The sequence below is a fragment of the Salvelinus alpinus genome, chromosome 13 (assembly GCF_045679555.1).
Source record: "Salvelinus alpinus chromosome 13, SLU_Salpinus.1, whole genome shotgun sequence".
NCBI classification, from domain to species: Eukaryota; Metazoa; Chordata; class Actinopteri; order Salmoniformes; family Salmonidae; genus Salvelinus; species Salvelinus alpinus.
Genome location: NC_092098.1, coordinates 32,433,727 through 32,459,092, shown reverse-complemented (window position 1 = coordinate 32,459,092; position 25,366 = coordinate 32,433,727). Strand labels below are relative to the sequence as shown.

At 40.5% G+C, this 25,366-nt stretch overlaps 1 protein-coding gene across 11 annotated transcripts in view; it reads left to right on the top strand.

Annotated features, from left to right (window-relative positions):
* The first annotated feature begins 1,918 nt into the window (after window positions 1-1,918).
* LOC139537568 (neural cell adhesion molecule 1-like) overlaps window positions 1,919-25,366 on the top strand; it is a 325,232-nt gene continuing 301,784 nt past the window's right edge. For 2 of the 11 annotated variants that reach the window (XM_071339021.1, XM_071339025.1), the window contains exon 1: window positions 1,919-2,404. In XM_071339021.1, coding sequence (XP_071195122.1) covers window positions 2,353-2,404 — 52 coding nt within the window. In that variant the 5' untranslated portion in view covers window positions 1,919-2,352. The remainder of the gene's footprint in view (window positions 2,405-25,366) is intronic. The other 9 variants (XM_071339023.1, XM_071339022.1, XM_071339028.1 and 6 more) reach the window with 9 other exon arrangements.

The window sequence follows — 25,366 nt, the reverse complement described above, 5'->3', positions numbered from 1 at the left end:
ACAGCTTCTAACCCCAAGCCATTAGACTGCTGAACAATTCATAAAAATCACCACTGGACAATTTACATTGACTCCCTGTTACTCGCTGTTTGTTTGTTACCTATGTATGGTCACTTCATCCTCACCTACATATACAGATTACTTCAACTAGCCTGTACCCCTGCACACTGACTCGGTACCGGTGCCCCCTGTATATAGCCTCGCTATTGTTATTCTTATTGTGTTACTTTTTATTTTAGCCTACTTGGTAAATATTTTCTTCTCCTTGAACTGCACTGTTGGTTAAGGGCTTGTAAGCAAGCATTCCACGGTAAAGTCTACACTTGTTGTATTCGGCGCATGTGGCAAATAAAGTTAGATTTGATTCGATTTGAACTACGATATAAATACATTGGTATTATGGACACATTGTAAAGTTGGACAAAATTTGATGCACTTCCACAAGGCGACCATCAGTTCCTATCTTTTTGGGCAACACCCGCAAGAAAAGTTCTGATGCATCAGCCACAGCATGAAGCCACCTGGCCTTCGAACCTTAGAACCCACATAGAAATATGAGTATTGTCTAACAGTTCCCAATTTCCTCATACACACCACCTTAGTCTAGTTAAGTTGCGTCATAACAGACCCTGGTTCAATTCCAGGCTGTATCACAACTGGCTGTGATTGGGAGTCCCATAGGGCGGTGCACAATTGTCCCAGCGTCGTCCGGGTTAGTGTTCGGGTAGGCCGTCATTGTAAATAAGAATTTGTTTTTAACTGACTTGCCTAGTTAAATAAAGGTTAAATAAAATAAAAAAATTAAGTTGATAATCTTTCAATGCTTAGCTAAGCTTAGCTTAGTATAGATGTGGTAATATGGCAGGAGTTTAGCATCAGTTAATGCAGGATTTTAATCAGCTTCGTTCTTCCCATTTGGGATTTACTTAATAAAGTAGTACAAATGTGTGACAGATCTGCATTAACTAGACAGGTGTTGGGCTCCATGAATAAGCATTTAAGGTCAGCTATTTCAGGATTGTCTCTTGCAAATGGGAATTTAACTACAGCTGGTAGATAGGCATCTTACAGTAAGACAAACTGAGATTCTATCTGATTGTGGATTTGATATGTTTTGGACAGTGTACTGTGGTCTACATGTTCATGCATAAGTAGGCCTTTTCACCTTTTTCAATCAGATATTAACCATAGGAGCAAGTTCCATTGATCAAATGGATATCACTTGTGTGAATATGAGAATGTCTGCTCATGACAGATAGCTGTTGAAGGCATGAAATGGTGTTAAATATATATGGTGTAAAATGCTAAGTAGCCTATTAATCAAATGGCCATAGAAATGCAACTCTCGGTTTTCTGCAACCTCATGTTGCACCTACTAATGAATTGTCTGCTCTAGTCGTCCTGAAACATAACATTAAATGTGGTTTGCACTTGGCATAAAAGGAGGCGTGCCACTTGCGGGATTTCTGTGTAGTCCGTTACTGCTAACAGGAATTGGAAACTATAAAAATATGCAGTTTAGTTAGAGGGGACTTTGGTGACGCAGTGCAGAGGATGCCCTATTTTCCCGGGAAGCATTTTAGGCTATTAATTAGGTCGCCGAGTGTCGTTGTCATGACCAGATGGTGACTGAGCTTCCTAAAAAAAATACGGACTGGTTTAAGATTCATGCATTTATGGACTAAGCAGGTACCACAGTGTGGTTAAATTAGGTGCTAAATACAAAACGTGGGATAATAAGGAAAGCTGCACAAGGAATGCATCCATGAATTTTCATCATGAGAAAGGTGAACTGGTAATTTGGCGAGTCACATGGTGATAAACAGTAGGTGGAGACAATGCACAATTGCGCAAAACTGCACATCTCCTCAGTAGGTGCGGATGTAGACTTACATTTAAATGTAGACTTAAAATATTTTTGGTTAAAGATCTTCTCAAAATGCACTTCGGTTTTGTAAGGCTCAATAGTGGTTTCGTGACATTCCTAATCCGAATTATTCACAAACTCCATGACAAGATTTTCCTAACACACCATCAGCCGTCTCTGTGCAGCCGCAGTGGAGAACGACTAACTGAGCGCACTAGTTTGTGCCTGCATCCCATTGCCCCCCTCGAGCGTGTGAGCGCAAACGCTTTGCCCTGGCGGATTAATTCGTGTTGTGTGTGCTACGGCTGCTGCTTGTCACTCATTCTTCGTTCTACTCGCGTGCGTTCCAGGGTAGCGGCAAGACCAATTATAATATTGCTATCAGAATACAATAGTTGGAAAACAAATATTTCTTCAGAACACAGAACTCGTCCCGCCAAGTCTGTCTATCTATTCTTCAAGGAGAATAACTTTGTGATATTGCAATGCTTCAAACAATGGATCTCATCTGGGCATTGCTCTTCTTTGGCTATGCAGGTAAGATTATGTTTTTATAAAAAATTTAAATGTTTTATTGGAGATGGCCACCTTTATTCATTGAATGATGAAAGTTTTCTATAAATTCTGAAAGTTCTGTGTTTTGTTATTTTTATAGTAGCATCCGTATCTCATCCGTGCTTACCGCGTCTCATATGTGTTTCAATGGACAGTTAGTTATATCATATTGGAGCTGTTGCCTTGGATATAGGAAGGACACAGAGGCTATGGAAACATGATTTTCTCATATATGAGAGAAACGGGATAGTAGGCTATGTTCTCTCAATAATGGCTGTGGTAACATGAAAGGAAATTAACTATATTTTTTGCCTTATTTCATCGCCGTATAGACTAAATCCCGAATAGGCTACTGTCCGTAGGCTACTGGTAACTATCTGCGTAATAAGAGAATATCACTTGTCCTTTAATTGAGCTGTATTCCTTGTGATTTGGGCTCTCTGGACTAGACATGGTTTGATAGGAGCAGTTTGACAACCTGTTTTTCTTAACCCTGAGCTTTGTTGTTGCTGAGGAGTGGGTTAAGCTCCAAGGGGAAGATGGGTGCATTTGGTCTTGGGGAAACAAGCATTTCATCGGTGCACCTTTGTGTCAGCAAAATCCCCCAAGAGTTTCATTTTGAATGTGTTAGATTTGATGCCTGTCACATTGAATTTATGAGAAACCTATAACCATTTACAGTAGTCTAATAAAATGAGTTGGGTAGCTTTTTATGCATTAAATATAGATGTTGAGGTCTCGCACATATTGTGCTCAAACGTTGGTTGCTAATGGGGATGCTTTGTTTCGGTCCTCAACCCTATGCACATGCAAAACATTTTTTAGAACGTGCTAGCTACGGCATTTCTTAGTGGATTATAGTATTCTAGGTTAAACTTGAAAGCCTAATGTCTTATTTTGTTTTCAATGACAATTGTTTAAGGGAGTTTTTTATAAATTCATGCGTACATGTGAGGCGATTGAAAATATCCCGAGGCTGATTGTCAGTAAGAGTTGCAGCCTTCAATATGATAGGCTACATTGTATTGAATCAATGGAGCTCCGTGCTGACAGACCGTGCATGCTTGTAACGTGAACCACATAGTAGCATAGTTAGCTACATCAATACATTTGACATTATACATACATTTGATGGACCTAGCAAGCCCTTCCAGTCAGGGTTATAATGACACTTTGTATATGCGTCTGAGATTTTTTTTCTCCCCCGAATTGGCCTATTGATTTTTGGAGAGGAAACAAACCCATGGCTTGTACAGTGTTTTTCTTTCTGTCTATGGAGAATATATGCTACCATTATCAGTAGCCGGGTGTGGGTAAAATCACTGGGGAAGCCCCCCCCCAAAAGAAATTAACCTGTGTTGTGATAATTGCATTGTTTGCTCTATAACCTGTTAAATTCCTATGCTTTGTGACCGTGATATATAGGCCTAAAGTCTGAGACAATAAGAATACAGTGTCAGAATAAATTCAACCACACCTTTGTTTTATCACAAAACCGGATAGCAACCTCTGTCTGGTGACGTCTACAAAGCATACTGCATGTACAGTAACATGCTGACCAAACCACAAGCGCGCGTGCGTCTGCGTGCCCAAGTTGATTTTGTTAACCCACATCAGAAGTGATCAGGACACACAGGTTGAAATGTCAAAACAAACTCTGAACCAATTATATTAATTTGGGGACAGGTCAAAAATCATTAAACATTTATGGCAATTTATGGCTTGCTGTTGCTAGCTAATTTCTCCTGGTATATATATATTTGGGTTGTTATTTTACCTGAAATGCACAAGGTCCCTTACTTTGACAATTAATCCACAGATAAATCGAATTTGTTTCTCCTCATCTCTCCTCCTTCCTTCAGGCTTCTTTTTCTTCTTTGGCCTTTATATGGCAGTTGGCAACCAACTTTACAGCATTACTATAACCGACCGACCAGAGTTCTTTCAATCACCCACATGGGTATATGCTCCTGAAAACCAATGAGGAGATGGGAGAGGCTGGACTTGCAGCGCGTTGAGAGTCACAAATAGAACCAATTTCTATTTTAGCGCCTGGCCACGCAGACGCTCGCGAGCAGTGTGGGTGCAATGATTGAATAACATGTATGTGTACATTTATTTTGCAATGCTTGCGCACGTGACGCGAGCAGTGTGGTCAGCTATAGAGGTCGACCGATTATGAATTTTCAATGCCGATACCGATTATTGGAGGACCAAAAAAAGCTGATACCGATTAATCAGACGATTTATATGTATATATATTTGTAATAATAACAATTACAACAATACTGAATGAACACTTTCATTTTAACTTAATATAATTCATAAATAAAAATCTATTTAATCTCAAATAAGTAATGAAACATGTTCAATTTGGTTTAAATAATGCAAAAACACAGTGTTGGAGAAGAAAGTGAAAGTGCAATATGTGCCATGTAAAAAAGCAAACGTTTATGATCCTTGCTCAGAACATGAGAACATATGAAAGCTGGTGGTTCACCGCTACCAGACTGCTCTATCAAATATCAAATCATATACTTTATTATAATATAATAAACACACAGAAATACGAGCCATAGGTTGTTAATATGTTCAAATCCGGAAACTATAATTTCGAAAACAAAACGTTTATTCTTTCAGTGAAATACGGAACCGTTCGGTATTTTATTGAACGGGTGGCATCCATAAGTCTAAATATCGCTGTTACATTGCACAACCTTCAATGTTATGTCATAATTATGTAAAATTCTGGCAAATTACTTACCGTCTTTGTAAGGAAGAAATGGTCTTCACACAGTTCGCAACGAGCCAGGCGGCCCAAACTGCTGCATATACCCTGACTCTGCTTGCACAGAACGCAAGAGAAGTGACAATTTCCCTAGTTAATATTGCCTGATAACATGAATTTATTTTAACGAAATATGCAGGTTTAATAAAATATACTTGTGTATTGATTTTAAGAAAGGCATTGATGTTTATGGTTAGGTACATTGGTGTAACGACAGTGCTTTTGTCGTGAATGCGCTTGTTAAGTCATCACCTCTTTGGCGAAGTAGGCTGTGATTCGATGATAAATGAACAGTTTTTCTGTCAATTTCGTTTGGTCTGAGGGTTTTGATAGGAGTGACGCCAAATCCAAGCTGGTTTCCCTTGACAATTTTTTTTGGTGCTCAAGGACCGTTCACAGTTGAGCTTGCTCAGTTTAGCGCGACGCTGATTGGCAAATGTTTTATATTGTTTTTGTCAAGGGAGGCCAGATGCTCGCTGGCTTCCCTTGCATTCAATGCTACGGGTGGCAGCAATGTCATACTCGTTTGGACCAGACAGCATCAAGAGAGACAGAGGGGCGCTGTTTCGCTCACTTGGGTGTTTTCACCTGTGAGATACATTCAGCCTCTTCAGAATTGAAGGAAAATTATGTTTTAATTTTTTTTGGGGGGGTAGCCTGGCTTGCTTTGGCATCCATTAATAAACGTCACTGACTATTTATGTAAAGATCTAAAGAAATGGCTCAGTAGTCATTGTGAATTCCATGGTAAACAATTATATCCAATCAGAGAGTGCTGTCCTCAGGCAGGAGGACCCCCCTCCTTGCTCTCTCTGACACACATGCACATGCAGATACACATTCCATAAAACTAATTGTTAAGAATAGGCCTACATGTGTGTTTTTGCATAAAGATGAGAATGAGTATGTTTTTTTTATTGACAAACACAAAACACTTTTGTCTTTGGTTGAGCTAGGGAGGTGACATTGATGTCAGGGAGGTTTAGGAGGAGGGTAGCTCCAGTGAAAATGTGAGGAAGAAAATGGTCATGAGGACTAAGCAACAGTAGGGGGAATATTAAGGGTTCCTCAAAATCAGTAGCCTACTCCAGTGTTCACTATAAATAACCAGATTCAGTTCATTTTGAGGAGGGAAAGTGCAGTGGACTAGAGAGAGATAATTTAACAATTGTGAATAACTAAGTCCTACTCCATTGAAAGGGAGTTGCGTGGCGCAATGGTCTAAGGCACTGCATCTCAGTGCAAGAGGCATCACTACAGTCCCTGGTTCAAATCCAGGCTGTATCACATCTTGCTTTGATTGGGAGTCCCATAGGGCGGCGCACAATTGGCCCAGTGTCGTACGGTTTTGGCCGGGGTAGGCCGTCGTTGTAAATAAGAATTTGTTCTTAACTGACTTGCCTAGGTAAATAAAGGTTAAATACATTTAAAAAAAGGATCACATTATTTGATTAGCCTGTGAAGTGTTAGTGAAGTGTTATGTAAATATCAGCGAACTGGAACTGAATATTTTTAATTACATTGTTCCTGTACAATTTTTAGGCAAGTAACGACAGTAATATGTTAGAAAGCAGATTTTTAAAATTGTACAGGAACAATGTAATTAAAAGTATTCAGTTCCAGTTCGCTGATATTTACATTCCGATGCCAGTGACTAACAAGGAACCATGGCCAACATCCAAGAAAATGCCGCTAGATTCTTTGCTGGATGAAATTATATATATTGTTTGAGAAAGAAACTAATTGAATATGAAAAGTGGCTTATATTTTACGACTGGCTTGACTAAAAGGCAGCAAGACAAAGGCTTTGGCTGGTTGGGGGAGTATTAACAGTAACTAGTTCTGTGGAATGGAGGTGCATCATCACATCTGTTGCCATCAGTCTGAAGACAGAGAGCACATAGGGGATCCAACTAGACAGACAGGGAGCTGTTGCTGGTTACATTTCGTTCTCTGACTCAGTCAAGTGAGAAGCACATTTGAGAATCACTGCCATTCTTCCCTTCTCTTTTTCTTACATCACATTTGTATCCCGGAAGCTGTTTTAAGGAGGTTTTGTAGTTGTCTCCTGTCACGGTTGGAATATTGCATTGGGGCTGTGTGATTTGTGACAGACGGTAGTGGTGCAAAAACTGTGCCTGTGCTGTTGTCTGGTGTTGACATGTTATGACCCATACCATTAAATGCACATGTGACTGCCAGCCAAACGATGGCTCCCGCCACACATTCCCATCACGTTGGTGGCATTCTCTCGGAAGCCCCTGGCTCTGCTGCTTTTTGGAAGGTTCAGGTCCCCATCAATGTCAAAAAAGTAAATCCAGGAGAGAACACACTTCAGAGAGTTCTTTAAAATTAAGCAAATAAAAAATGGGGAGTGCAAAGACTTTGCAAAAAGCGTGTTGTTTTTGTGTTCGGAGTAGAGTTTACCTCAAGAAGAGGGTGAAGTTTAAGATTAGTCAACAGTTGGACAGAAAATAAACAATTCCAAGATGGTTAACATCTGAGATTTCAACTTCTGTGGCAAGTTCAAAGCCACTATGAAAATATGATTCCCTTTTTTTGAGAGGGGGAAACTGTAAAAAGCAGTTTAACAAGGGAAAATTATAAGGCTTTCGGTCTGTTGCTTGGAATGAGATATGAATAAAACATCCAGCTTCAAACCCTGCCCCGTTCCTGTTGGGTGAGAGGCATAGCGTTTAAAGGGATATACACACAAAGTTTTAGACTACTCTGTAATGTACATAATAATAATAATGTACAGCATTGTGTGTACCCAAAGTGGAGGTAAATTGTACATTAAATTTGGCATAACATTGATAGTCTTCAACGTAGCTCTACTCTTGTTTGTAATGATTGGCTAGGTCTGTGTGTATGAAGTACAGGTCATTCATCCTGTATTTAATACAAATCTGCTCTTTTTTGTGGGCCCAACAAGGGGTTAACCACAACCTCTTTTAAAGTTCATCATTCCTTCTGTCAGCTCACCTGCAGTCCTCCTGACTTCATTTGGAAAGGCTATTTGTATTTTGTCTGCATGATACGTCGAATATGAAGGGGATGTGCTTTTTTACTGATTGGTTCTCCTCTGTCTTTCTCACTCCAACACCCACATGGAAAACCACACAGTCCCTGAGCGCCGCCTCCTTCCAAACAACGTGAGGTCTCAACACCCCAGGATAGATTTTTTTTTTTTAAAGATAACCAATCAAAGCTCAGCACATTTCTGCACGAATCTGCATTTACAATGGCCTCCTTTCCAGACCAGTGTGTCACAGCTCTCCCTCGCTGTGAGTCGAGTTAGATTCTCGCAGCAGATTCTGCGGTCAATGCTGATTTTGTTCACTAAGACGTTGGAAAACCCCTGTGTGTCTAGGATTGTTCAAAAGACTGTGTGAATGTGGAGATGGGCGGCAATTCAATTTAGTGAGCCAAAATGTGATTTTCTGTGGTTCATTGATAAGCCTCATTTGGAAGAATTGATTTCATCCCAATGATGACTGTTCTTCATGGAACATAAACTTAAGAGAGCCCCTTTGAACCAATCCAGTCAAAAGTATATTTAATTATTGAGTAAGACCTTAGCAAGTGCAATAATGGACTGAAAATGGAAAGGCTTAAATTATTTGCTCAATGGGCAGGCTTGAAGGTGATATGATTTAACTACAAAACAGAAATCTCATGGGTGAGTAATTTGTTGCTGCGCCACTTCCATTTGCTCAAGCCTGATGAAGACATTGTAGATTTTATCCTGAAGACTCTTCACTATGTGTTCAAGTCTAAAGTATTTCTGTGGCTGTAGTGCAGTTGTAGGTCAGCATGTTTAATTGGAATAGTGGAACAGATTTTGGGGGCTGAATAACCTGTATTATGTGCAAAAGATTCTCAATGCTGTTGTGACTTGATTTAACATTAATCTGAGGACTGTTATTTATCTAACCAACTAACTATGTTTAATTGTTACCCGATTAAATTAAATTGTAACAATTAACTCATTACGATCTGGGGCATCACGAGAGTGTTTCTTTAAAGAGTTACCATCTCCTAATATTAAACTCTAAAAGGTCTTTATCATATATACAGTGGGGAGAACAAGTATTTGATACACTGCAGGTTTTCCTACTTACAAAGCATGTAGAGGTCTGTAATTGTTATCATAAAATCCAGAAAATCACATTGTATGATTTTTAAGTAATTAATTTGCATTTTATTGCATGACATAAGTATTTGATACACCTACCAACCAGTAAGAATTCCGGCTCTCACAGACCTGTTAGTTTTTCTTTAAGAAGCCCTCCTGTTCTCCACTCATTACCTGTATTAACTGCACCTGTTTGAACTCGTTACCTGTATAAAAGACACCTGTCCACACACTCAATCAAACAGACTCCAACCTCTCCACAATGGCCAAGACTAGAGAGCTGTGTAAGGACATCAGGGATAAAATTGTAGACCTGCACAAGGCTGGGATGGGCTACAGGACAATAGGCAAGCAGCTTGGTGAGAATGCAACAACTGTTGGCGCAATTATTAGAAAATGGAAGAAGTTCAAGATGACGGTCAATCACCCTCGGTCTGGGGCTCCATGCAAGATCTCACCTCGTGGGGCATCAATGATCATGAGGAAGGTGAGGGATCAGCCCAGAACTACACGGCAGGACCTGGTCAATGACCTGAAGAGAGCTGGGACCACAGTCTCAAAGGAAAACCATTAGTAACACACTACGCCGTCATGGATTAAAATCCTGCAGCGCATGCAAGGTCCCCCTGCTCAAGCCAGCGCATGTCCAGGCCCATCTGAAGTTTGCCAATGACCATCTGGATGATCCAGAGGAGGAATGGGAGAGGGTCATGTGGTCTGATGAGACAAAAATAGAGCTTTTCGGTCTAAACTCCACTCGCCGTGTTTGGAGGAAGAAGAAGGATGAGTACAACCCCAAGAACACCATCCCAACTGTGAAGCATGGAGGTGGAAACATCATTCTTTGGGGATGCTTTTCTGCAAAGGGGACAGGACGACTGCACCGTATTGAGGGGAGGATGGATGGGGCCATGTATCGCGAGATCTTGGCCAACAACCTCCTTCCCTCAGTAAGAGCATTGAAGATGGGTCGTGGCTGGGTCTTCCAGCATGACAACGACCCAAAACACACAACCAGGGCAACTAAGGAGTGGCTCCGTAAGAAGCATCTCAAGGTCCTGGAGTGGCCTAGCCAGTCTCCAGACCTGAACCCAATAGAAAGTCTTTGGAGGGAGCTGAAAGTCCGTATTGCCCAGCGACAGCCCCGAAACCTGAAGGATCTGGAGAAGGTCTGTATGGAGGAGTGGGCCAAAATCCCTGCTGCTGTGTGTGCAAACCTGGTCAAGAACTACAAGAAACGTATGATCTCTGTAATTGCAAACAAAGGTTTCTTTACCAAATATTAAGTTAAGCTTTTCTGATGTATCAAATACTTATGTCATGCAATAAAATGCAAATTAATTACTTAAAATCATACAATGTGATTTTCTGGATTTTTGTTTTAGATACAATGTGATTAGATTCCGTCTCTCACAGTTGAAGTGTACCTATGATAAAAATTACAGACCTCTACATGCTTTGTAAGTAGGAAAACCTGCAAAATTGGCAGTGTATCAACTACTTGTTCTCCCCACTGTATATAAACAGTCAATTTATGGCTCCCGAGTGGCGCAGTGGTCTAAGGCACTGCAGTGCTAGCTGTGCCACTAGAGATTCTGGATTCGAGTCCAGGCTCTGTCGCAGCCGGCCTCAACTGGGAGACCCATGGGGTGGCGCACAATTGTCCCAGCGTCGTTAGGCTCTGGTTTGGCCGGCAGGGATGTCCTTGTCCCATCGCGCACTAGTGACTCCTGTGGCAGGCCGGGTGTAGTGCATGCAGATGCCAGTTGCACTGTGTTTCCTCCGGCACATTGGTGCAGCTGGCTTCCGGGTTAAGTGGGCATTGTGTCAAGAAGCAGTGCGGCTTGGTTGGGTTGTGTTTGAGGACACACAGCTCTCGACCTTCGCCTCTCCCGATGACAAGACTGGAACTAGCAATTGGATACCACGAAAAAGGGGTAAAAACAACAACAAAAAAACGGTCAATTTAATAAATCAGAACCTTGTGTCATATCATCGTTCTGAACAGTCGTAACCTCCTTGCATCTGCAAAAACCAGAGCCTTACTTATGATTCAGTACTACACAAATTGGTTTAATTATTTATTTACTAGCTAATTAAATGGTAGTACAGGATAAATATACACACTTAATACGTTAAAAACAGGTCCCGAGCAGACTGACACAACATGGCTGCTTGTTACAAAAGAGATGGAGAGGGGGGAAGAGAGGGACAGAGACATAATATTTTGGTACATTTAGAAACTTCTCTCACTTACAGTAATCATATACTTTGCACACGAACCGCCGCCCTGTTTGAGTAAGAAATCATAAATGTATTTACGTGACATGTCTTGGTTCGCCGGATCTCTCTCGGTGGACCGGTCCACCTTGTAATGAGAGTTGGGGCTTTTTGCGGCACGCTTGTAAGGCTCTGATTGTCAAAAAGGGTTTCGACAAGTTTCATACTGTTGTCCTTTGTAGTTGTCCGGTAACTTGTCGTGTAGTCCTGAACAGAACTACAGAGTTTATTTTCCTTCCATTCGCTCCTGAAGATGCTTCTTTGAAGATAGGCTAGCCAGCCGGGTCGATGGTTCCCAGTGGAATGATGAGAGTAACGTGATGCGATTGTTTGAGCAGAGTAGTAAGATGGTCCTACTTAAATTCTCTTTCGAAGATACTAAACTTAGGACTGCTAATCAGCCTTACCAGTGATTGTCCAGGAGGTGTGTTTATTGTCTCTACCTCGTGTTGCGATTCAGAGTTCAAACCACTTTTAGCGTGCAGCTGCAGCGTCACGCTTTTCTGGTCTGATATGTTAATTCTTAACCCATAATTTGATACAGTTTGTTCGAAAGGGCGGTTCCGTCATGCTGACGTGACTTGTCACTGTGCAAAGTGTATGTAAAACAATGATCTCTTATGGCTCCTAAAATCATATCCCTCTCTTAACAAAAACACTTTCATCATTTTTCATATTACATGCATAACGCATCGGATGGAAACTTCATACATGTAGTGGGTATACTTTCAAAGTTACAGTATTTCCTTTATAACATTTTAATGACATCACAAAATAACATTAGTGTTCTATAGATCGCCTCTGACCATTCCACACGTTCTGTGTTAAAATTATTGTTCCAGTATTCACTTTTGAACGTGTTAGAGTTGACGTGAAAAGTCTCTTGAAACAAAGCCACATTAGAGACCTGAATCGTCTCTCCTTGATTTACAACAGGGGGTGAGTTGTTAACCCCCACCAGTTCCCTCCTCCCCCCCTCTGCGGTTGAGAGGGGGTCTGGTTGAAGTTATTCTTTGCAAACCTGATCTGACCTATTTGTATCCTCACAGGACAGTCATGACAATGCCATGGTTTTAATGTCTCATATTAAGATCAGTGAGTTAACGTGGAATAATTGTCAAAAACTGGGATGTTATTATCGAAACTAAATGGTTTCATATTTCACTTATTGAACGAACCCATTGCAGTTGAAAGACCAAATGGATGAAAAATCCAAAATGACTCCACTGGCAGCTTGCGTTGTATTTTTTTTATTGCTGACTGTTTGATAAGGATGGGCCATCTTTGCATATTAATCAATCCATGAATAGGGACCCAGACTGATTTGCATTGTGTAAGCTCTGAAGACATTCTATAGAGTATTGGAGGGAGAAGAGAAAGGGTTTTTGGTTTGCTGAAAAGCAACCTACCGTGGTCTCTGAATGGATTTATTTCTTCATTGAAGTGGAAAGGCCTTCGAAAGTTGATAGGCTACCCTGTATGGCACCCCCTCACGCACGCACGCACACACACACATGCCTACTAAAACCTGCTAACCACATTCCCTAGACATATACACACACATGGTCTTGTTTTACTAACCTTGTGAGGACACAATTGATTCCCATTCAAAATCTTATTTTCCCTAACCACTAAACTTAACCCTAACCTTAACCCCAAAATTTAACCCTAACCTTTACACCCCAACTCTTATCTTAACACAAATTCTTACCATAAACCTCAACCCCCTAGAAATAGCATTTTTCCTTGTTGGGACCGGCAAAATATCCCCAGTTGGTCGAATTTTTGTTTGTTTACTATTCTTGTGGGGACTTCTGGTCTCCACACAGATAGACACACAACACACACATTCATTCTTGGTATGGCTGTTGGGAGGGACAGATATAAAGGACTGGGGCATGTGTTGTATTGTCCCCCAAGCCCAGGGAGTGACTCATCACTCTGATGTAATGCCTAGCAATTGCTCTTAACTCATCTTGTGGGTTAGATGCACGCCTGCTGATTGGCTAGGTTGGTTTTGCAGGTGCTATAGATGTTGCTGCAGCATCTTTTGTGTTAAGCAAAGAAAACATGGCCTCCTCTGGGAGAGAAGAATACGGCAAGATGTGTTAGTCTGAAATTTCTACCTTCCTAAATTGGTGCTGCTGTCTCCACACCCTAGGCACAGGCAATGTCGGTGTCTCAATGTTGATGATGCAAGACTATTCTTAGGTCATCAGAAAATAACTGTTTGCTATGTGATCCATGATAGACAGGGTTGGGTAGGTTACTTTCTAAACGTAATTCGTTAGTTATTAGTTAACCTGTCCAAAATTGTAATCAGTAAACGTAACTTTTGGATAACCCAAACTCATTAACGTAATCTGATTACTTACTTTTAGATTACTTTCCTCTTCATTAGAAGAAGACAAAAATTAATATTACCAATTGAACGACATCTATTGCATGATAAATCAATGTTTTAGTTTACATAAGTGGCCATAAATTGATGTTCTTCACATAAAGATATAGCATAATCGTAGTCAGATTTCCAGTCATTCCAATTAATTTAATTAATACTGTGATCTTCAAGAATATAAACATGACTTGGAAATATAGAAATATATAGATAGCCAAATAATTTCTGGTTTATGCTCTGGTAAAACAAAGGACTTATTAGCCTACTGTTTTTTATGATTTTGTTGTCATGGAGGACTGATTAGGCTCATTACTTTTGAGTTGAAAAATAAATGCTGCTTTAATGGAATGGTAGGCTTTGAGCACTACCGAAAAGTGCTATTTGCATGTGTAAAATGAATGCCATATGCTGCATTTGCAGTAGGTCTATTGTTTTTGTTGGTGACATGTTGATGTCTCGTTAATTTGCAGCTGTTTAAGTCTATCAAAAGTGTGCGGGTTTCAGCAAATATAATTTTTTGTTGTTGTTAATCAGCACAAATTAGATTGAGGATGAAAATCCCTACTCATGGTCTTCCTAAATTAAACTAGTTTTTGACACTATGGAGCACAATGCCACTGAGAAGTTTAGAAGGGAGGAACTCCCTCAAGCTTTTATTCCATAGGCTGGGATCTGCACTATCCAGCTGTTGCAAGAGCATATTTTTCACTGGCTGTCCACTGGTTGCAATGCACATATACACTGAATATACAAAACATTAGAAACACCTACTCTTTCCATGACATAGACTGACCAGGTGAATCCAGGTGAAAGTTATGATCCCTTATTGATGTCACTTGTTAAATCCACTTCAGTCAGTTTAGATGAAGGGGAGGAGACAGGTTAAAGAAGAATTTTTAAGCCTTGAGACAGTTGAGACATGTGTGCCATTCAAAGGGTGAATGGGCAAGACAAAAGAAGTGCCTTTGAACAGGGTATGGTAGTAAGTGCCAGGCGCACCGGTTTGTGTCAAGAACAACAATACATCCGCCACGCTGTCCCAACACTGGGGTACCTCAGGGGTGTGTGCTTAGTCCCCTCCTGTACTCCCTGTTCACCCATGACTGCATGGCTGCGCACGGCTCCAACACCATCATTAAGTTTGTTGATTTCACAACGGTAGTAGGCCTGATCACTGACGACAATGAGACGGCCTATAGCAGCGGATCCCTAACTGGAGATAGCAACCCCACGTGGGGTCGCCTGATATGAAAATGAGGTCACGGGAGTTTCCAAAATCAAAATCAATCATAGTAATTTGGTTAACCTTAAAAATCTAAATGAAAATGATCAAAATCTAAAAGAAAACTTTCAACCAAAGAGCGCCCTTAGATCATGGGAAAAGGCCACATGTCACGCCCTGACCTTAGAGCCTTTTTATGTCTCTTTTTGGTTTGGTCAGGGTGTGATTTGGGGTGGGCATTCTATGTTTTTGTTTTCTATGATTTTGTATTTCTATGTTTTGGCCGGGTATGGTTCTCAATCAGGGACAGCTGTCTATTGTTGTCTCTGATTGGGAACCATACTTAGGTAGCCCTTTTCCCTCCTTTCAGTGTGGGTAGTTGTATTTGTTTGTGGCACTATAGCCTTAAGCTTCACGGTTGTTTTTGTATTGTTTATTGTTTTTGTCGGCGTCATCCTAATAAAAAGGAGTATGTGCGATCACAACGCTGCACTTTAGTCTACTTCATTCGACGGCCGTGACACCACACTTGACCGTTGCACTTGAATTATTCCTACGGTGAATGGCTAGGCCCGCTACGCTATGAAACCACTATTGCAGAGACTTTTATATTACCGGCTGCAATTGATATGGTGAAATAATGTTTGGGGAGGAAGAGGCACAAAAACTCACGTCAATACCTTTGTCACATAACACTGTTAAACAAAGAATTTATGAATTTAGCAATCAAGAGGAAACTGACTGAATGACTCAAACTCCCCTGCTGATGCTCTCCAAATGGACGTTAGCTGTGAGGGCCGAGATGCCCATGCATTGAATTTTGTTTGCTATACATGTCATGACGACATATTGTTCTGTCTCACGATTCCCAAGTATGAAACGGCACAGGGGATGTTCAGTGCGCTGCGTGACTATATTGACGACAAACAGATTCCATGGGATCGAATTGTGGGCTTTTGCACAGATGGGGCTCCATCTATGGCGGGACAGCGGGTACTCTAGTTATGAATGTGTCTCCCTCTGCCATATGGACACATTGTATGATACACTGAGATCAACTGGCAGCAAAAGAGCTGAGCACAGAACTCGACGATATACTGCAGCAGGTAACTTCGATTGTAAACTACATCAAACCATATCCACAGCGTGCACGCCTGTTTGCAAAACTATGTGGAGATATGGGATCAGAGCATGAAAATGTTCTATTTCATGCCGAGGCTTGGTGGTTATCAAGGGGGAGTGTTGGAAAGATTTGTCGCTTTGAAAAAGGAGCTGTTGTCATTCACAATGGATGTAAATAAAAAGAAAATGCCTTGGTTGACTTTCTGTGTAACATAAAGAAAATGTGTCATAGCCTACGTAGCAGACATATTTGGGAAACTGAACAAACTGAATGTAAGCATGCAGGGGAAAAACAAGAACATTCTACAGATGAGTGACCAAATCAGTGGATTCAGAGGAAAGAATTCTTATTGGAGAGAGTCTTTCAAAAGTGAACCATGCCCCCTTCCCTCGGCTGTGCATGTTTCTAACAGAAAACAACATCAGTAAGTGTACCACATGAGTGACGACTGCTCACCTCCAACGCTTGGAAGAGCACTTTGGGACCTACTTTCCAATCCGTTTGACTGTGATCCTGGCTCAGATGACGTGCCGGTAAGTGAAATCAAACAGCTGATCGAGCTGTCATGTGACTGATTGCCTTCACGGGTCACTATGGAGGAGTTTTGGTTCCTGACTCAAAGGGAATACCATGCCGTCTCCCTCTGAGCATTAATGCCAGTTCAAAACACAAAACAACTGGGAACTCGGAAATCTTTGACTTCTGACTTTAGTGAGTTCAAGACAACTTGGCATAAAATAATAATAAAAACAAGCTCCGACTGGAAAAAATAAGGTCATATCTGTGTGAAGATGGATTCAGTGCTCTCATCTGCATTAAAACCAAATATCGATCCAGGTTGGATGTGACAGCAGAGATGAGGTGCGCACTGTCGACCACGCCCTCTGACTTTTAGAAGCTCTGACACTACATGCATCATGCACACCCATCTCATTAGTGGTGGTGAGATAAGATACTCACAATTGCAAATTAGTCTGACATAATGTATGTGATTGTGAGTTAAGAAGAGAATCAGTGTTTTTCAATTGACTGCCATAGCCTCCAATAAAAAAGTTTAACACTGGCTGTTAATTACATACTTTTGTTCACATGGTTGGGGTTGTGAGAATTTTCAAATATCGAAATGGGGTCATGGGCCCAGAAAGTTTGGGAAACCCTGGCTCATCACATACACTGCTACTACTGTTTATTATCTATCCTGTTGCCTAGTCACTTTACCCCTACCTATATGTATAAATATACCTAAATTATCTTGTATCCCTGCACATCGACTACGTACTGGTACCCCGTGTATATAGCCAAGTTATCGTTACTCATTGTGTATTTATTCCTTGTGTTATTATTTTATATTTTTCTCTGCATTGATGGGAAGGGCCTTTTATTCGTCACATGCTTCGTAAACAACAGGTGTAGACTAGCAATGAAATGCTTATTTACGGCCCATTTCCAACAATGCAGAGAGAAAATAAAGAAATAATAGAAAAGTAATAACACGTATTAATAAATACGCAATGAGTAATGATAACTTGGCTATAAACACAGGGTTCCAGTACTGAGTCAATGTGAAGGGGTGCGAGGTAATTGTGGTAGATACAGTGCCTTCAGAAAGTATTCACACCCCTTGAATTTTTCCACATTTTGTTATGTTACAGCCTGAATTTAAAATGGATTGAGATTGTGTGCCACTGATCTACACACAATACCCCACAACGTCAAAGTGTAATTTTGTTTTTAGAAATTGTTACAAATTAATACAGAATGTAAAGCTGAGATGGCAAGCCTAAATAAGTTCAGGAGTAAATAACTTCTTAACAAGTCGCATATTAAGTTGCATGGACTCACTATGTGTGCAATAATAGTGGTTAACATGATTTTTTAATGATTACCCCATCTCTGTACCTTACACATACAAGTATCTCTAATGTCCCTCAGTCAAGTAGTGATTGTCAAGCACAGATTCAACCACAAAGACCATGGAGTTTTCCCAATGCCTTGCAAAGAAGGGCACCTATTGGTGGATGGGTCAAACTAAAAAAGGAGACACTGAATATCCCTTTGAGCATGGTGAAATTAATTATGCTTTGGATGGTGTATCAATACACCCAGTCACAACAAAGATACAGGCGTCCTAGTTACAGAGTTTCATGGCAGTGATAGGAAAGCATTGAGGATGGATCAATAACATTGTAGTTGCTCCACAATACTAACCTAAAAGACAGAATAAAAATATTCCAAAATATGATGTTTGCAATAATGCACTAAAGTAATACTGCAAAAAAATGTGGCAAAGCTATTTCCGTTTTGTCCTGAATACAAATCATTATGTTTGGGGCCAATCCAACACATCACTGAGTACCACTCTTCATATTTTCAAGCATGGTGGTGGCTGCATAATGTTATGGATATACTAGTCATCAGCAAGGACTATGGAGTTTTTTTTAGGATAAAAATAAACGAAATAGAGATAAACAGGCAGAATCCTAGAGGAAAATCTGGTTCAGTCTGCTTTCCAACAGACACTGGGAAACCAATTCACCTTTCAGCAGGACAGTAACCTAAAACACAAGGTCAAATATACACTGGAGTTGCTCACCAAGACATTCAATGTTCCTGAGTGGCCTAGTTACAGTTTTGACTTAAATCGGCTTGAAAATATATGGCAAGACTTGAATTGTTTATATATTTTTATTTTATTTATTTGGCTGACTAAAAAGGCTGACTAGCAATGATTAGCAACCAACTTGTTAGAGCTTGAAGAGTTTAAAATAGAATATTGGACAAAAGTTGTACAATCCAGATGTGCAAAGCTCTTAGACTTACCCCAAAAGACTCACAGTTGTAATCACTGCCAAATGTGATTCTAACATGTATTGACTCAGGGGATTGAATACTTATCTAATCAAGATACAGTTGAAGTCGGAAGTTTACATACACCTTAGCCAAATAGATTTAAACGCAGTTTTTCACAATTCCTGTCATTTTTATCCTAGTAAAAATTCCCTGTCTTACGTCATTTAGGATCACCACTTTATTTTTAAAATGTGAAATGTCAGAATAATAGTGGAGAGAATGATTTATTTCAGCTTTTATTTCTTTCATCACATCCCCAGTGGGTCAGACGTTTACATACACTCAATTAGTATTTGGTAGCATTGCCTTTAAATTGTTTAACTTGGGCCAAACATTTCGGGTAGCCTTCCACAAGCTTCCCACAATAAATTGGGTGAATTGTGGCCCATTCCTCCTGACAGAGCTGGTGTAACCGTGTCAGGTTTGTAGGCCTCCTTGCTCGCACACGCTTTTTCAGTTCTGCCCACACATTTTCTATTGGTTTGAGGTCAGGGCTTTGTGATGGCCACTCCAATACCTTAACTTTGTTGTCCTTAAGCCATTTTGCCACAACTTTAGAAGTATGCTTGGGGTCTTTGTCCATTTGGAAGACCCATTTGCGACCAAGCTTTAAACTTCCTGACTGATGTCTTGTGATGTTGCTTCAATATATCCACATAATTTCCCTCCTCATGATGCCATCTAGTTTGTGAAGTGCACCAGTCCCTCCTGCAGTAAAGCACCCCCACAACATGATGCTGCCACCCCCGTGCATCACAGTTGGGTTGGTGTTCTTCAGCTTGCAGCCTCCCCCTTTTTCTTCCAAACATAACGATGGTCATTATGGCCAAACAGTTCTATTTTTGTTTCATTAGACCAGAGGACATTTCTCCAAAAAGTACGATCTTTGTCCCCATGTCGATATAGGACTCGTTTTTACTGTGGATATAGATAATTTTGTACCTGTTTCCTCCAGCGTCTTCACAGGGTCTTTTGCTGTTGTTCTGGGATTGATTTGCACTTTTCACACCAAAGTACGTTCATCTCTAGGAGACAGAACGCGTCTCCTTCCTGAGCGGTAATGACAGCTGCGTGGTCCCATGGTGTTTATACTTGCGTACTATTGTTTGTACAGGTGAACGTGGTACTTTCAGGCGTTTGGAAATTGCTCCCAAGGATGAACCAACTTGTGGAGGTCTACAGTTTTCTGAGGTCTTGGCTGATTTATTTTGATTTTCCCATGATGTCAAGCAAAGAGGCACTGAGTTTGAAGGTAGGCCTTGAAATACATCCACAGGTACACCTCCAATTGACTCAGATGATGTCAATTAGCCTATCAGAAGCTTCTAAAGCCATGACATCATTTTCTGGAATTTTCTAAGCTGTTTAAAGGCACAGTTAACTTAGTGTATGTAAACTTCTGACCCACTGGAATTGTGATACAGTGAATTAATCTGTCTGTAAACAATTGTTGGAAAGATTACTTGTGTCATGCACAAAGTAGATGTCCTAACCGACTTGCCAAAACTATAGTTTGTTAACAAGAAATTTGTGGAATGTTGAAAATGAGTTTTAATGACTCCAACCTAAGTGTCTGTAAACTTCCGACTTCAACTGTATATTCATGAATATTATATTCATTTTTCATGAATCTTAAAAAATAGCATTTAATCACAATTTGTAACACAACAAAATGTGGAGAAAGTCAAGGGGTGTGGATACTTTCTAAAGGCACTGTATTTACATGTAACAAGGAATAAAGTGACTAGGCAGCAGGATAGATTATAAACAGTAGCAGCAGAGTATGTAATGAGTCAAAAAGATAGTACAAAAAGGGTCAATGCAGATAGGGGACTCCCAATCAAGGTAGCTTTTTGGTTTAACTAACTATTTAGCAGTCTTATGGTTTGGGGGTAGAAGCTGTTCAGGGCCCTGTTGGTTGCAGACTAGCTGCATTGGTACGGCTTACTACTATCAACAAGTGTTTACATTTCCCAGTAGTTTTCCAATGTTGTTTTTTACCTTTTTTTTAAGACATTCTGCTATCCAGACTGGGTCTGCTTGTTCTTAATAGCCAATTATTTTCTGCATCTAGGGGATCCCGAGTGGCGCAGTGGTCTAAGGCACTGCATCTCAGTGCTAGAGGTGTCACTACAGACCCTGGTTCAATTCCAGGCTGTATCACAACCGGATGTGATTGGGAGTCCCGTAGGGCGGTGCACATTTGGCCCAGCGTGGTTAGGGTTTGGCCGGGGTAGGCTGTCATTCTAAATAAGAATTTGTTCTTAACTGACTTGCCTAGTTTAATAAAAATGTAAAAACCTATGTTAGGCTACATTAAACGTCACCCAATGCTCCTCTGTTTTCAACTGGCATTTTGGGGGGGAGTCTTGCTAGGTTCTCTTTCAGAGCACAAGATGAGCAGAGGAGTTGAAAAACAGACAAACAGCGAACCCAAAAGTAATCATTGAGGCAACTAGAACAGAGAAATAATAATGGGGTCTTCCATTTTATGACAGAAATATGGTTTGTTGAAGCATAATGAAATGAATATTGAGTTTGTGTCTGCAGGCAACGATTTGGATCGCCTGAATATATCCAAGCCAAAATGTGAAAGCAGCTAAATTAATTTAAGATAGAAGAGATAATGCTTCCAGAGCCACCCTTTTACTTATTTTGCCGTCACGTGGAACATTATTGGAAGGCTCGGCAAGGATACTGAATTTATTCCTAGTCGTCCCCATACTGTTTATGCCCCTTAAATTCAAAAGCATTATCTAAATCAAATCAAATGTATTTATAAAGCCCTTCTTACATCAGCTGATATCTCAAAGTGCTGTACAGAAACCCAGCCTAAAACCCCAAACAGCAAGCAATGCAGGTGTAGAAGCACGGTGGCTAGGAAAAACTCCATAGAAAGGCCTGAACTTAGGAAGAAACCTAGAGAGTAACCAGGCTATGAGGGGTGGCCAGTCCTCTTCTGGCTGTGCCGGGTGGAGATTATAACAGACAATTAGACACATTTGCTGTCAGTGTGGCATTGCTGTGATGTTCAATCTATGCATCGCTGTGTAAACATTTGTTGCAGCAAAGAAAAGAAGTGAAAGACAAAACAGCACAGATAAGAAAAACTGTGCAAGCCAAGATCATGTTAGCAGAGACCAAACATTAGATTTACAGTGGTGGTGGTGGTGTTAGGTGGCATACAAATCCAGTTTGGACGCCTTAATCATCTCTGTTTGGCTGAGATGAATGGTGGTGTTGTGTTCGGGGGTAGTAGGTGGTTAGTAGACTGATGTTAGATTTCCTGAGAGAGATTTGTAATGTCCCTCCAGTCCCAAAGAATTGTTCCGGAGCCACACTACATTTCAAGTCTGAGAGGAGTAATTTTTTTGTGACCATTTTTTTTTCTCCAACGTGTGTCTTTGCAGCCAACTTGCAGAAAAATTTTACAAATTTGTTAAGATAAAAAAACTGTGTTGCTACTCAACCAATTATATTCAATCATATAATATGAAGATTACTTTGAAACAGCGTGAGACTTTCCCCCATTTGACCCCAATCTAAAGACTCTGAAGTAGGGCTTCTCATTATGTTGTTCATGGTCAAGCCACTCGGCTTCACAATAATAGGGAAGCCCGTGATTTATTAGGGTTATGCACTAAAAACAATAAAGAAAATCACTTAAAGAAAAACCCTGCTGGGGGAAGAGAGAGGCAAACAAAGGTAAAAGGGGTGAGGTGGGGAGAAGGGGTGGAGAAAGAGAGAGTGAGGGCACAATGGAGAGTGTCATCAGGGAGGAGCTGCTGGGTCGTTGAGCGAGCGTGCGGCTGAATTGATTGTTGTCCGTTGCTGTGTTTGCACATATCATCTGTAATATGCCTCACTCAATGGGTTGTTAAGGCTTTTTTCTCAGTATAACCACACATCCATGTATATAATCCTGGACCATGACCAATCTCAGGCCTATATTCCTATGCTTCCTGGCTGATGTTTTGGTCACTTTTGAGTCTACAACCCACTTGTGTGGGTTGTAGACTCCATCTCATGCTACCACTAGAGTGAAAGCACCGCCAGCATTCAAAAGTGACCAAAACATCAGCCAGGAAGCATAGGAACTGAGAAGTGGTCTGTGGTCACCACCTGCAGAAACACTCCTTTATTGGGGGTGTCTTGCTAATTGCCTATAATTTCCACCTTTTGTCTATTCCATTTGCACAACAGCATGTGAAATTTATTGTCAATCAGTGTTGCTTCCTAAGTGGACAGTTTGATTTCACAGAAGTGTGATTGACTTGGAGTTACATTGTGTTGTTTAAGTGTTCCCTTTATTTTTTTGAGCAGTGTATATATACAGTATATACATTTTTTTCCCAAATGAAGAAACGAGATCTCACAGCCCTTCAAATATGATTACAGAGGTGTCAAGTAAATGAATAGCAAAAAATAGTTCAGACGGGACGCTCAGGCATCGGATCTAAACCACCAAACTCACTTGGCTGGGATTTAATGATTCATTATCGTCGGATTACACCACAGTAGAGCTGCTCAGATGACTGACAGCTGTCTCATTTCATCTACAGTGTTTGCTGTGTAAGTGGTGCTTTGCTGTTCAGTTAGCCATTGCAGCAAGGTTCTGCACCTGCACAGAGAATAAGTCCACTAAGTGGACTGATAATGTTGTATTTTATGAAATAGTATGTTTAGCTCCAGGAAAACTACACTATTTCCTCCCAATATATTAATGTTCCTAAACATGTACTGTACGAGATATATTATGTAGCAACAGTATGTGCATCATATCATCTATCTAGGTGCCGGAATCATGAAGGTATCATATTGACACCATGGGCTTATATCTTGCGGAGTTTAATCGTATAATTAATTATATTTTTACACTCAGTCGCACTCGATATAACACCGAACTTGATTAATATGCTTATGGTACTTTCCCCACTGCACTAAAAACTGCTATGGTGAAACCCCTTCGGAGGAAAAGTAATCTAGATTCTTCAGCTCTTATACATTTTCGGCCAATCTTCAATCTCCAACCTTCCATTTGTATTTGTATTTATTATGGATCCCCATTAGCTGCTGCCAAAGCAGTGTGTTGCTTCACAGTCCCCGCTGTTCCATAAGTTTTTTAAATTTATTTCATTTTTTTAAAAAATTTTTAAAATCTAATTTTACTACTTGCGTCAGTTACTTGATGTGGAATAGAGTTCCATGTAGTCATGGCTCTATGTAGTACTGTGTGCGTCCCATATTCTGTTCTGGATTTAGGGACTGTGAAGAGACCTCTGTTGGCATGTCTTGTGGGGTATGCATGGGTGTTCGAGCTGTGTGCCAGTAGTTTAGACAGACCTATCAGTGCATTCAACATGTCAATACCTCTCATAAATACAAGTAGTGATGAAGTAAATCTCTCCTCCACTTTCAGCCAGAAGAGATTGACATGCATATTATTAATATTAGCTCTCTGTGTACATGCAAGGGCCACTTAAAAAAATAAAGGAGAGCCGCACACTCTAGGAGCTCAGAGGCAACATTTTTATGTCCAACGTTTCGACAGACAAGCTGTCATCATCAGGGTATAATGACAAACATTGTCAAAAGACACACACAGGTGTCTGTAATCATGGCCGGGTGTGGCCTGATATTATTGGTTAATTCTTATATATTAAAATAGCATACAAAAAACATAAATGGATAGCGTACGATCATAGATAGAATTTGGCTACATAAGCCCACAAACATTTACAATAGCAAAATCACAATAATCACAGGAATGGCTTCAGATCAAAGTCTAAATAGGTGTGTGTTTCTTTCACCTCTAGATTACATCCAAGGGCCAGCCATGCTACCCTGTTCTGAGCCAATTACAATTTTCCTAAGTCCTTTTTTGTGGCACCTGACCACACGACTGAACAGTAGTCAAGGTGTGACAAAACTAGGGCCTGTAGGACCTGCCTTGTTGATAGTGTTGTTAAGAAGGCGGAGCATCGCTTTATTATAGACAGACTTCTCCCCATCTTCAAATCAAATCAAATCAAATTGTATTAGTCACATACACATGGTTAGCAGATGTTAATGCGAGTGTAGCGAAATGCTTGTGCTTCTAGTTCCGACAATGCAGTAATAACCAACAAGTAATCTAACCTAACAA